This window comes from Limulus polyphemus, unplaced genomic scaffold, assembly GCF_000517525.1.
Source record: "Limulus polyphemus unplaced genomic scaffold, Limulus_polyphemus-2.1.2 Scaffold4442, whole genome shotgun sequence".
In the NCBI taxonomy this organism is placed as follows: Eukaryota; Metazoa; Arthropoda; class Merostomata; order Xiphosura; family Limulidae; genus Limulus; species Limulus polyphemus.
This window is the reverse complement of record NW_013670052.1, coordinates 60244-73563: the sequence shown is the minus strand read 5'-3', so window position 1 is coordinate 73563 and position 13320 is coordinate 60244. Positions and strand designations below refer to the sequence as shown.

At 34.9% G+C, this 13320-nt stretch overlaps 1 protein-coding gene across 1 annotated transcript in view; it reads right to left on the bottom strand.

The window, feature by feature from the left end:
• LOC106471154 (ankyrin repeat domain-containing protein 13D-like) overlaps positions 1-13320 on the bottom strand; it is a gene marked incomplete at its 5' end in the record, with an annotated part of 85510 nt that overhangs the window by 14947 nt on the left and 57243 nt on the right. The window contains 5 exons of the mRNA XM_013931742.2: positions 1152-1313; positions 5171-5273; positions 5612-5788; positions 5954-6112; positions 6306-6372. Of these exons, the coding sequence (XP_013787196.1) occupies positions 1152-1313; positions 5171-5273; positions 5612-5788; positions 5954-6112; positions 6306-6372 (668 nt within the window). The remainder of the gene's footprint in view (positions 1-1151; positions 1314-5170; positions 5274-5611; positions 5789-5953; positions 6113-6305; positions 6373-13320) is intronic.

Below are 13320 nucleotides of genomic sequence, written 5' to 3'. Positions count from 1 at the left end.
TTAACACTAATTAATTATCCTGTTGTGTAGCAGTGTGATAATGTAGGATTAACACTAATTAATTATCCTGTTGTGTAGCAGTGTGATAATGTAGGATTAACACTGATTAATTACCATGTTGTGTAGCAGTGTGATAATGTAGGATTAACACTGATTAATTATCCTGTTGTGTAGCAGTGTGATAATGTAGGATTAACACTAATTAATTATCCTGTTGTGTAGTGGTGTGATAATGTAGGATTAACACTGATTAATTACCCTGTTATGTAGCAGTGTGATAATGTAGGATTAACACTGATTAATTACCCTGTTGTGTAGCAGTGTGATAATGTAGGATTAACACTAATTAATTATCCTGTTGTGTAACAGTATGGTAAAGCAAGTTAAATATTCTCAGACATCTTTCTGGGTAAAAGTAACAGGTAAGCAGAATAAGGGACAGTAGAAAGCTGTAAGAAAGAGTATAATTACTTTGGTTGTGTTAAAGAAATAAGAAACAGACCAATGTTAATACAATTTGACTAATTACCAGAGAGCATTTCTCTTGAATCTGATATTTGGCTAGAAGTCCCTGACGTTTTCTTTCTCTACGTTGTTGTGGGCTTTCGCCCTTATCTACAGATGGAGGTCTGCGGGAATGCCTACCGACATCTTTCCCTACACCAGGCAGAAAAAATGTGTGGTCGAAAAGTATACAGCCAGGAATGAAAGGTGAGGGTTGTAACAAAACAGAAATATAAAAGAAAACAAAATGCCTGAGGATGGCTTACAATGCCAGGTAAAATCTTAACACATGATACTATACACAGTGGAGGGGAAGTTACCCAGATCATTTTGAGCACTAAACAGAAATATATCATTAGTACAAGGTTATCCTGATCTTGCTGGAAAATTTCAACCTGTTCTACAGCTATTCTAGTTTCTTATCGAATAACATGCTTGGAAAGACTTAATTCTCAACACAATTCATGCAGTATCTTGTTTTAAATCATAATTGCAAACGGTGCAACTAGTGACTTCTATAAATTATGTGTAAACCTAGCTTGTTTAAAAAAAAGGGGGTTGTCCTTCTTTAAAAAAAAAAATAATTAAGATTATGAACGTCACTGGAAAAATGCATTATCAAATAAAAAGAAGTAGAACAAACTTACCAATTCTTGTGTATGAAGCTGGAGCATCAAAACAACTTTCATCCACAACACAAGCTTTAGTGTTATCATCCACTATTGGTGTGACACCAGGAACAGATTCATCCAACCCAAAAATATTTCCAAACGTAATACGAGCATTTAACACATGAAACAATGGTATTTCTGAGAGGGAAAATTGTAATAATGTTAATAATATACATGTAACACATGAAATAAAGGTATTTCACCAAAAAGAATTTATTTTTAAATCAGTAATATATGATATGCCATAAGACATTAGTACTAGGCTTATTATATTTTTAAACAATACATTCTTAGTCTAGTCCCTTAGTGATTTTAGTGAATTAGATATGCATATGATAATAGTATTCCAACCACACTGTATATGTCATATCCACTGCCTACAACACATTTCTCTCAATTTAGAGCCCTTCAAGCCAGACAAAGCAGTAGTCCTTAAGTGACTAAAGATGGTCAGTAATAACTGTAACTAGATTAGCTTTCAGAAATGGTCAGTAGTAACTAATTAGTTAAGAGTACTGGAATGGGTAGTAGTAACTGTAATTAGCTTAGCACACAGGAATGGTCAGTAGTTAATGTAGTTAGCTTAGCTTACAGGGAATGGTTAGTAATTAATGTAATTAGCTTAGCTTAACCCGATGTCCACCAGCTACTAACTTTCTGAGTAGCCAATGCAAGTCTTGCTATATTTCATTCAAACAATAAAACTAGTGGATGAAACTGTTTGAAACTTCATAAGCACTTTCATCAATGCATGTAATTTAAGAAACATAAAGCCTGTTACTTTTGATAAATTTAGTTATTTTTGCATTATGATTTTTAATATCTTGGAAAATTACATTAGGAAATGGTATTTATAAAAAATTATTACAATATTTATATTTGTTCCAGATTTGAACTGATTACTTTTTATGTGTTAGTAAATTATTTTGAAATCCCTAAAAATTTGTATAGTCAATGAAATGCAAATTTTTGTTATTTTTAATTTTTCTTAATAATTACGTACTCTCCTTATGGCTTCAAATAATATACAAGACCCGAAAATAATATTTGTAAATAAATCTAAACAATAAATGAGTATTTTTATTTTAACTAGGATTTCATGTTTATATATGTACATAAAAATATTTTAATTTTATTTCATAAATATATTTTTATTTCAAGTTTATGATTATGTTTCATTGCAGCCATACTTTTGTTTATTGTGCTGAATAAATCGTGAGGTTAGCAGCATGAAATTTGTACATTTGCCATAAACTATCATGCCTGTTGGTGGTTACTCTCGGTCAGTCCAGCACAGGCACATTTCAACATTACTGTAGATATGATAGTAAGAAAGCTTTTTGGTACTTGAATATCATTTCTTTGAACTTTCAAACAAGTTTATTTCAACATATGTTTGTGTATGTTGTTTCACTATACAGACAAAACTAATTGCCACTACTAGCGAATGTATGTAACAGTTTTCAGTACAGGTGGTTTCAGTAACACCGCTTGAGCCTAGTTACTTGATACATCCTGTTAGAAGAGATTACCAAACGATACAGACACCATAAATTACAAAGAAAATTACTTTACAGCATTTAAAAGGTTAGTCCTGGTCACATTCCTTTCATTATAGGCAAGATTTATGTTGGAAAATCGAAACTTAAGCTCTTCAGTGTATTGACACCCCAACTGTGAGAATGTCATAGCTTCCCTGTATTATTGAGATAAATGTATTTAGTCTGTTTCACAACCAATATATGGGTTTTATTGTTGTTACTTGTACACTGAGTTTTCAACCTTTTGCAAAATATCAGAATAAACTTTATATATATCAGTTAGACTGTTTTAATTCTAAAGCAACAACAATAGAAGTGTAGGTCTTACTACAAAGTAAATATTGTAAGAAGGAAAAATATAAAATTCTTATGTGGTACTGGTACTAGTAGTATTACGTACAAATCACACAAGTTTATCATTCTAAATACTGAATCATATTATTATCATCATGAACTAAATATAAAATTATGCTAAGTTATTGAACTTAAAACTACTAATTTAAATGTAAAAGAAAATAAAAATCAAACTCTTTCAGTTCATAGGGCTAAGCCTAATTCATGTAAAGATCTTGCACTCGCCACTCGATAGCTCTTAATCCTAACAATTGTGGATCAACTTCTTTCCTAAAAATATATCTATTTTGAGTTAATTTTTCAATATAATGATTAATATAAACAGATATATGATGCAGCATGATTTAAGCTACTATAGAAAAATAATAAAAGTCACGTACATCCCATGCAGTTTTTTCCAGAAGCAAGTTTTCTAATGCTTATAGAAAAGCACTATTGGCCACTACTAAATACAACCTCTACATAAAATGGCAGATACTATAATAAGCACCACCCACATTCATACTGTAAAATCCAGAGAACAATGTTTTGTCATGTGCTTTGCTTATCATCCTATGATTTGTCAAACGTGAAATACAGTGATTGGAATAACATGGTACAGAAATTGACACCTTCGATTAGGATTGGCTAAAAGTTTTACAACTGAGGTTTAAGATGCCCAGATGCTGTTTTATAAAGAAAACAGACTAGAAAAAAGGTCTAGATACCAATCGTAGATGACAGGACCAGAGCTGAAGTGGAAGGAAAAATTTTGTTTAAATTTTGAAAAAAAAGTCTTCTTAGAGGGCTCTTATTTACAGTCTCAAACGTATTTTAGGATTTTTTTTCATTAAATTCCTCTTTAAACTACATTAAATAATACAATTTTGTACAAATAATTGAATATTATGCTACTATTTACAAAAATAAAATCTGAAATCCAATAAAAGATAAGTTCTCTATAATTTTTTCAATTCACAAATGTAATTTTGCCATCACAATAAGACAAAATGGCCATGGCAGGTAATGGGTTAAAGGGAATGGTTAGTGGTAAATATAATTAGCCAAGTGTACAGGAATGGTCAGTAGTAACTACAATTAGCTAAGTTTAAAGGAATGATCAGTAGTACATATAATTAGTTAAACTTACAGGAATGGCCAATAGTAACTGTAATTAGCAAGGCTTTCAGAAACAATCTGTAGTAAATCTAAATAGTTAAGCTTACAGGAGCAATCAGTAGTAAGTAGTTAGCTTAGCTTAAAGGAATAGTCAGTAGTAAATAATTAGCTTAGCTTAAAGGAATGGTCAGTAGTAAATGTAATTAGCTTAGCTTAAAGGAATGGTCAGTAGTAAATGTAATTAGCTTAGCTTAAAGGAATGGTCAGTAGTAAATGTAATTAGCTTAGCTTAGCTTAAATGAATGGTCAGTAGTAAATGTAATTAGCTGAGTTTAAAGGAATAGTTAGTAGTAACTGTCATCAGCTAAGCTTAAAGTGATGGCCAGTAGTAACTGTAATTAACTAAACATACAAGAATGGCCAGTAGTAACTGAACTCATTTAAGCTTACAGGAATATTCAGAAGAAATTGTAACTAACTAGCTACTGAATAGTCAGTAAAAATAACATTATTTTTTCTTGTTTTCAACCAGTTAGTTTGAAACTTGAGCAAAGCTTATTCTTTACCTAAATTAATCTAGTTCAATAATGATTTTAAAAATCATGTTATTGACTTAAGTAACCAGCCTCATATTAAAGAAAATAGTCAGAAATGGTTATTTTTATTAACATATGAGGATTTTAAACAGGTATTCTAAAGCACATAAAAATAAAAATTAAATATACATATTTCACAAACTTAAAGTAAAAAGTTGAAATCATCAAGCTAAAACTACATTTCAGAAATGGTTTTCAAGGCTGCTTTGGTTACCAGAATTTGTAACATTCTTTTCATTTTTTAGATACCAATAATCAGAATTTGCAAACAGATTTTTGTTTTTTGGATGTATTTAATATACTATTTATTGTGCCTTCAATGGCATTACTGTAATGGTATAAGTTTGAAATGAATAACAGAAAACTATCCATAACACTTAACACCCTAATCATTCACAACACTCACCTATTTTGACTGGAAAACCAGAAGGAAGTTGTAGTGTTATAAAATCCCGAAGTTTCGCAAAATGAGTACTGCTAATAGCCATAAGATCAATTATTGGTAAAATCTAAAACAAAGAAACAAGCAACAAAATTAGGTATTCAACTGAACATTTATAAATCTTCTTAAAGAAAGACTTCCACTTTTACAAACATAAATCTACTTGTTTAAAGACTTCCACTTTTACAAACATAAATCTACTTGTTTAAAGACTTCCACTTTTACAAACATAAATCTACTTGTTTAAAGGCATCTTGTTTCAGTTGCTCTTTAGCAAGTAAATTCTCTAGAATACACAAATCATAATAATAGATTTATGCCAGTTAGAAATAACTCTAACAATTACAAAATACTACAAGATCTTGTCCATCACTAGCCTCGACTCTCAATACCACAATAACACACCTGTTCTGGAAGTGAAAGAGGATAGTTCTCAGCTAACCAGAGATTTGCTTTAAACTTTTGAATTTTGGACGACACTTCTCGAGGCCTTCCAACATCTTTGTTACCTAGATCGACATTGGAGTCAAAGTACTCCTCAGCTGTTATATGGCAAGGGTTTCCTCGACTTTCTCGTCTGTCCTGAAAAACATTAAACTTGTAACCTTAATAGTTAATTACTTTCATAATTACTTTCATCAAATATTTTCCATTCAACTTGTGAAAATAAAAAAGTGGAACAGAAAATCGAAAACACAAACTACAAATATATAAAAAAGAAATATTTTCATAATACATCAAACCTACTCCATTGAGAAGAGAAGCTAATTCTCTTTCTTCCATCTCCACAATGCCAAGGAATGAGTGAAGAGGAGAACGAACCAAATGCTGATGAGTCTTGTCAGCTTCTGTTAGGTGTTCTGTCCGAGTCCTTGTAATCAGCTCAACATTGTTAGCTCCAAATACCTACAAGTATGACACACTATTAAACAGTAGCCAGATAAAATTATTTTTCCACAAAATCCAATGACTCAAGCTCATTGTTAGCTCCAAATACCTACAAGTATGACACACTATTAAACAGTAGCCAGATAAAATTATTTTTCCACAAAATCCAATGACTCAAGCTAGCACATCACAACACTCTGCTTTATCTTACCTTACAATCATATCCATTAACTAGTTCAGTCTTGTCAGTCCTCCAGCCCCACAGCCCTGACCTGCACCTGTGATAACACAAAGTTTTTGTATGCAATGCAGTTCTGAACTTTTAACAGATTCTCTCAAACATAAAGATTTTTCTAATTCTTGTAAACAAGACAAATTTGATTTCAGAAATGTCCAAGCTGTCTACACAAACACTGTTTGTAGCTCGTATTAAACACCATAATAACATGTTATTCTTATTAATAACATACTTTTCTCCAATACTAATTTCGTTTTTCTTTAATAACATAATAAAACAGTTTTATCATACCCTTTCACTGCACTGGAAAATATACGTTCCAGCTGCAGTTAATGATGGCAGTACATCAACTCTAATTAGTTAGGGCATGGGAACAAAAAAAGAAAAAATACCAACTTATGATTTTCAGTGTGTAACAGGTAACTGATCATCACTTCAAACTGTTATTGCAAAGTAAAATTACTCTATAATGTCTGGCCTAAAGTTATAGTACTGAGATATATTTGTTGGCATGTTTTATCTTTCTAGACTATAAATATTTCCCATTTAGATATTGTTAACCATCTGATTCAACCCAAGTGCTCAGTGAGATTTTGGAGATAACATCAGTTACCTCTATTACACACACGTGCTCAATGACAGTTTGAAGACAATATCAGTTACTGCTATTATGCACATGTGCTAAATGACAATATGAAGACAAGATCAGTTACTAATGTTAAATGTAAGTGCTCAGTGACAGTTTGAAAACAAGATCTATTATTAATGTTACACACACACACACACACGCTCATACTGAGTCAAATGATCTGTGAAAGAAATTTTGTGTATGAAGTGTACACACTTACAACTTAATGTTAACATTAAATATATTTTCGAAAGGCACTTACCCTCTCTCACACAATCTTCTGCCCTCTAAGCATTGCTAAAAAATGTTCACAATCAGCACACTAGTCAACATACTTCATTACTTTCATGCCATTTTGAACATGTACATGTCATGTGACTACTCTCCACCAATAGTATTGCACCACCAATGTTGGCACAGCTAGCTCCCTCTGCTATTCCCACTCAATCCTCACTTTCAAGAATTGGCAGGTCCTAAAAGAAGAACACCAGCCATGGGAAGAAAGGGTGTGAGAGGAGGTAAGTACCTATCAGAAATATATTTTCAGTATAAGAAAAATGTTAACTTCCGATACGAATTTACTTCGTCTCACACAAAGCTAGAATCCCACATTGCAAAGGTGGAAGGGGTAGCTTAGGCACACAACATAGAAACCAAGCAGAAAGTGATTGGCCAGAATGAACACGTGTGCTATGAGATAAACTAAGCACATGTGTAGGGTACCACAATACTCCTGGAACAGCTATGCTCTTTGCCCTTAAAGTAGGAAATGAATCTGATATGGGCAGATACATACACAACCTCAACCAGACAGACAAGCTTCCATAACTCATCTTCAGCATTAAGAGGATGTGCACAAATGCAATTCGTTCTGAGAGTAAGATATAAACAGAATTAACCATGTACATATACAAACTCAACCAGACAGAGATGGTTCATAACTCGTCCTCGGTATTAGGAAGTTGTGAATAAAAAAAAACAATGAAACATAAAAACAGTGGCAAGGGCATATGGACCGTGTTACATAAACTCAGCAACCCTGACTGTAAGTAAACAGAGTGCCATACATCAAGCAACCAGAATTACAAAGAGGAAGTAAGCTTTCGATCAAAACCAGACAAACCCTCAAAACAACCATTGGAACTAAAAGTATAACAAAACAAACCCAGTAATATATAACCAGTATTATGAACAGAAGTCATAGCTCACTCAACCATAAATGCAGGAAAGAAAATTCTGCATCCATAATTACAACAAAGATTTGCAACAATTGCTCAACTGTAGGAACAGTGTACGTACATCCTGTAGCCGACATTATGAGGCAGATTAAGTCCCCCAAACTCAACCGTAGGAGCAGGAATAGAACCTCCTGCTACCAGAATGAACAAGAAGAGGGGCCTCTACTGCACACAACTATAGGAACATGGACCTGCTCTAACCTACTATTTTATTGTTATTTCTATTGCTGTCCACCTGAGAAAAAGCATCCAGGGTAAATAGTAGGAAACCAGCTTTGCCCTCTTCTCCCTGAGTGTATAATCATGAGTATGTATGGTAAATTAAATTTCTAACTCACTCAGGAGGAAGACTCCATGGTCCACCACCCCAGTGAAGGGAAGTGGTAAAGACTCCTGTGCTCCATTGGAACAAAAATTGGGGGAAGTAAATGCAGTGGGAAGTCCAGAGGAATGTCACACTGGAGAAAGTGCAATGGTGTCGATGATTCCCTATTTTGAAAAGTAGACTGTCCCAAATTTATTCAATCAAAGGGTCAGCAGGGATGGCCAAAAATCCCCTTCTGCTTTACTCACGAGTCCATGAGTGGCAATCCACCATTGAAGGAAACTTATGTATAACTAGAAACATATATCTATATATAAGCCACCAGTTGTCTTACAGAACATCTCATCTCTACATGAATATTATAGTGCAACCAGTAAATATTAGCAAGTTTGAGATAAAGCATAACTGACCAGGCAACATCTGCCACAGAATGGTATCACATTATCAGTGGGTTTCTGAAAGAAAAGCATAAATGAAATGAAGTGATATAACTTACCCCAATCAAAAGCAAATGGACGTGTGTAGAATCACCACGGGAGGGAGATGATATCCACAAGAAGAAGATAAAGCCAGATCATACAGATAATGAGCAACAAAAGTATTGGGAGTAATCCACATTCTGGCCAAAAGATCTCTTCCAAAGGACATCAAACTCGTGCAGCCAAGAGCATAGTGATGTGACAAATTTGATGAGAAAAAATGTTATGGAGACTGCAACCTTCCATAGATAAGTCAGAATATGCCAGCCTCACAAGTAAGTGAAATGGGACAGATCAAGGGAAACAGAATGGTTCTAGGGAATAAAAAGGCAGGAACATGAACCCTGAAAGGAAGCAGTACATGTCACATAAAAAACTAAAGGGGCAAACCTGACAAAGAAGCCAAGCAGGATCAGAATGGGAGTAAAAATGGGAAATGGAACGTAAGGAAACACGTGTGAGAAAGCCAAATCACCTTCCTGGGCAGCATAGGTCTTAGGGAGGAAGGACTGGTCAAGATAGAGGATGACATAGGAGAAATGGTAAAGGATGTGGGTTATATTATTAGCATAAATATCCGAACAAGCATGGAGGAGAAGGAATAGGTCTTGAGGGAGAGATGGTATATGCAACACATAGACAAAGGTTCAAAGGGTGATGAGAAAGAGCATAAAGGACCACACTGAGATCCCAATCAGGCAAATCAAACGTGGAGGATGCATGACTTGAAAGGAAAGAAAATACAAACCTTTACGAAATTTTGTTAAAATGGACAAGGTTTCCTGTTTGCTAGGCAAGGTCAAAGCAGACAAGCATTTGTCAAACAACCATATGAAAAATTTAGAAATATGAGGAATGGAAAGATGGGAAGGACTGAAGCCTCATCAATTAAACCAAAGGCAGGAGGTCAACCAATGTGGTTGGTAAATGGTCATTGAAGAAGGTCTGACGGAATGGGAAAGGAAAGATGCAACACGAGGAGTCAGTCCATGGGCGGAGGCAATGGACCTGACAAAAGCCATGGGTGAAGATGGAGTCTGGTGACATCTGGATGAACAAGGTCTGAGTGAGGTTGGCAGAGTAGAGGCTGAGACAGAGGTAAAGGTATGGGAGGCTGAACAAGTAAAAGTTGGATCAGAGGGAACAATAGCTGCAGCAGCCAAGAAGGAGCCACCAGTAGGACAAGACATGGAGTGATTTGGAATTAGGATAGAACTCTGTAGAAGAGTCAAATAGGAGGGTAAGCATAGATGTGAAGACCCTTCCAGTGGGTGACAAAGGCATATGTGAGGTGTCCGCAGCTAAGAACGCACACACCTAAAAACCTGTGGATCGAGAGACCTCTCCATGAGGATAATCTTGTTGGTAAGATTCAAGGAGTCAGAGAGATTCCAGAGTCAAGGAGCCAGGAAAAAGGCAAGTGAAGACCACATAGTGATGACAGTGAGCCCAGAAAGGAGATCCAGGAGAGGAAAGCACAGACACCTAAAATTGATACCCCCTGGCTCTGTGATATAAGTGACCACTGTGGAAATGTTGGAATGTACCATACCCCCTTCCCCTTAAGAGGGGAAGCTAGTTAAACAACACTTGATGCACTGCCAAAGGCTTGAGAATAGTGATATAGAGAGAAGACTCCTTGATCGACCAGATACCTCAAATCTCGTGGGAGGAGAGGTAAATACAGATGAAATGGAGTAAGTGACACCCCCACTGTGGTCTGGCTTCTGTCTAACCACTAAGCCAGGGATCCAAGGAGAAGTTCCACTGATATAGGAGTGTTCACCAAAGGGAATGTATATGAGTCAAACCCATGGGAAAGAGAGCTTCCAAGGAAGCCCACATCCCCAAAGGGATAGAACATCTTGAGCTATGAGAAATATGATGTAAGAGATGTATGAACTGCTTGGTCCAAACCCGAAGGGAATACATATGAGTCAAACCCATGGGAAAGAGAGCTTCCAAGGAAGCCCACATCCCCAAAGGGATAGAAAATCTTGAGCTATGAGAAATATGAGGTAAGAGATGTATGAACTGCTTGGTCCAAACCTGAAGAGAAGGTTAAGATTGGAAAGAAGAAAAAAACCCAAATAAATGGGGTATTGAGAAGGGGTAAAAACAGACTTCCCCACTGTCATCAGGAATCCCACTCATGCTGCATCCTGTAGGGACATAGATGTGTGGTCTCTGGACTGTGAATGGGAATCAGCAAGCAGGAGCCTGTCATCCATAGAAAAAAAAAATAGTACAAAGGCTGATAGAGTGAAGATGTCGGGCAAGAGTTTATATCCCCCACCCAAAAAAACATAAAGAGCTGAGGTTAGTCCAAACAGTAAGGCCCTCAATTGGAAAACACAACTTAGAGCAATAAATGATTATAGACGAGGTGGGCACTCTAGGGAAAATCTCGAAAATGTAGATTAAGAGGAAAAAATGTGGTTTCTAGTATCACAAAGGTAGGAAAAGGACCCAAAGCAAATCTCAGCCCTACAAATGGGAAAAAATGAATATGTCACAAATGTAACAAAGCACAAAAAAAATTTAAGTCATACACACAACAATTAAGATGATAAGGAACATAGTTAAAAATTATGAAAACAAATTATTCAGATGGAACAATGAAGTATATAGTGCTAGTAGTAATGACATGTAATATACAAACTAGGGAAATGCACCTAGTTAACAAAGTACTTATAAATATCATATGGACAACCCATCTAAATTTACCTACTCCACAAATTATGTAATAATAATGAATGTGCAAATTGATAAAAATTACCTAGAAAACACATTAATGATCAATATCTAACTTACAATTCCTCTAAAGTAACAAAGATGACAAAGGACACATAATTAAGTCCTACACTGACTAAAATTAGAATGAGAAGGCACATAGGTAACAATGTGAAAAAAAACATACTCATATAGAACACCAAATTACATGTTATTAGAAGTAATGATACGTAACTTACAGAAATCTAAACATACCCAGTTAAAGTATTTATTAATAACGAACAAACAAACCCATGAAATTTGTAGAGTCTATAAAGTACGTAATATTAACGATGGTGCAAAACGATTACATTTACTGAAAAAAAACAAAGTAATATGCTAAATTTAATTTACAGTTCATCTAAAGTAACTTCGATGACAATGGACACATAAATATCAAACTTATCAAAGTCTGAGTACTGATGACATTGAAATGCTTAATTCTCCCATGTGTAAATAAGGGGAAAGCCACAGAAAGATCATTTAAGCCATGCCTACCACAGGTATACCAATAAGGAGTGAAGTGTACATGTTGAAAAACTTGCCACAGAAGTAGAAAGGGGGAGAAAAACAATTTGCCACCAAAATGAATGACATGGCAGCACAGCAATTGGTGGAAGGTGTGACAAACCAGAATGAAAAGGTGTCAGAAAAAGAGATTTCAAATTATATTCTCACTGATAGTATTCTTCTGCAGAAACATTATCACACTGAAAAGAGGAAGAAATCACCCCAAACATATGAATCTATCTACCTGCAAATTAAGGCCTGTACATCCTTCCTCTGCAGATAATCTCAAATCCGATTCCTGGGAAGTCTTACCAGTAGGATTTTCTACTATAACGGGAATTTCTGTAGTCAATACATTGATCGCAAATTCATACGAAGATCTCTTATGATTCGGTAACAGGAAATAAATGCAAACACAGTAAAATAATATCGTTGAAAACAAAATTTTGAAATGGCAAAGACGCAATTTCATAAATTGTAGTCACATGCAAAAAAACACATCTAAACAATGCTATACTAATCGAGAAAGTGAGGATTAAGCAGGAATAGCAGAGGAAGCTAGCCAATATGGGTGGAGAAATGGCATGAAATTGATGGGGTCTATAGACTGGTGCACTGATCGTGAAATTTTTTGGCAATGCTTAGAGTGCAGGAGAAGATCGAGATAGCTTTGTGTGAGCGATTTAACTCTCAAATTACTGACTTGGTTAAATATTTCTCACTATTAGTGGGTTTCACGTACTGTATCATGTTGAGTACTTTTAGTTTTGCCTGCTATAGTACTCAGTAAAAAGAACGACAAAACTAATCAATCAGTTCCAATCACTCATTTGTTAGTAGAATTAACTGCAAAATTGATGTGATGGTATATTTGTCTACATTTCTTTGTATGACTAGTACTTTATCAGTGCTAGTCTTGCACCCACATATAGTTTGTTGCATAAATAGATCAGAAAATATGTTTAAAAATCTGATTGGGTGGTAATTCTACGGTTAAGAGCCATCATTGCTGAAAAGCACTATTAACAAACAGTAT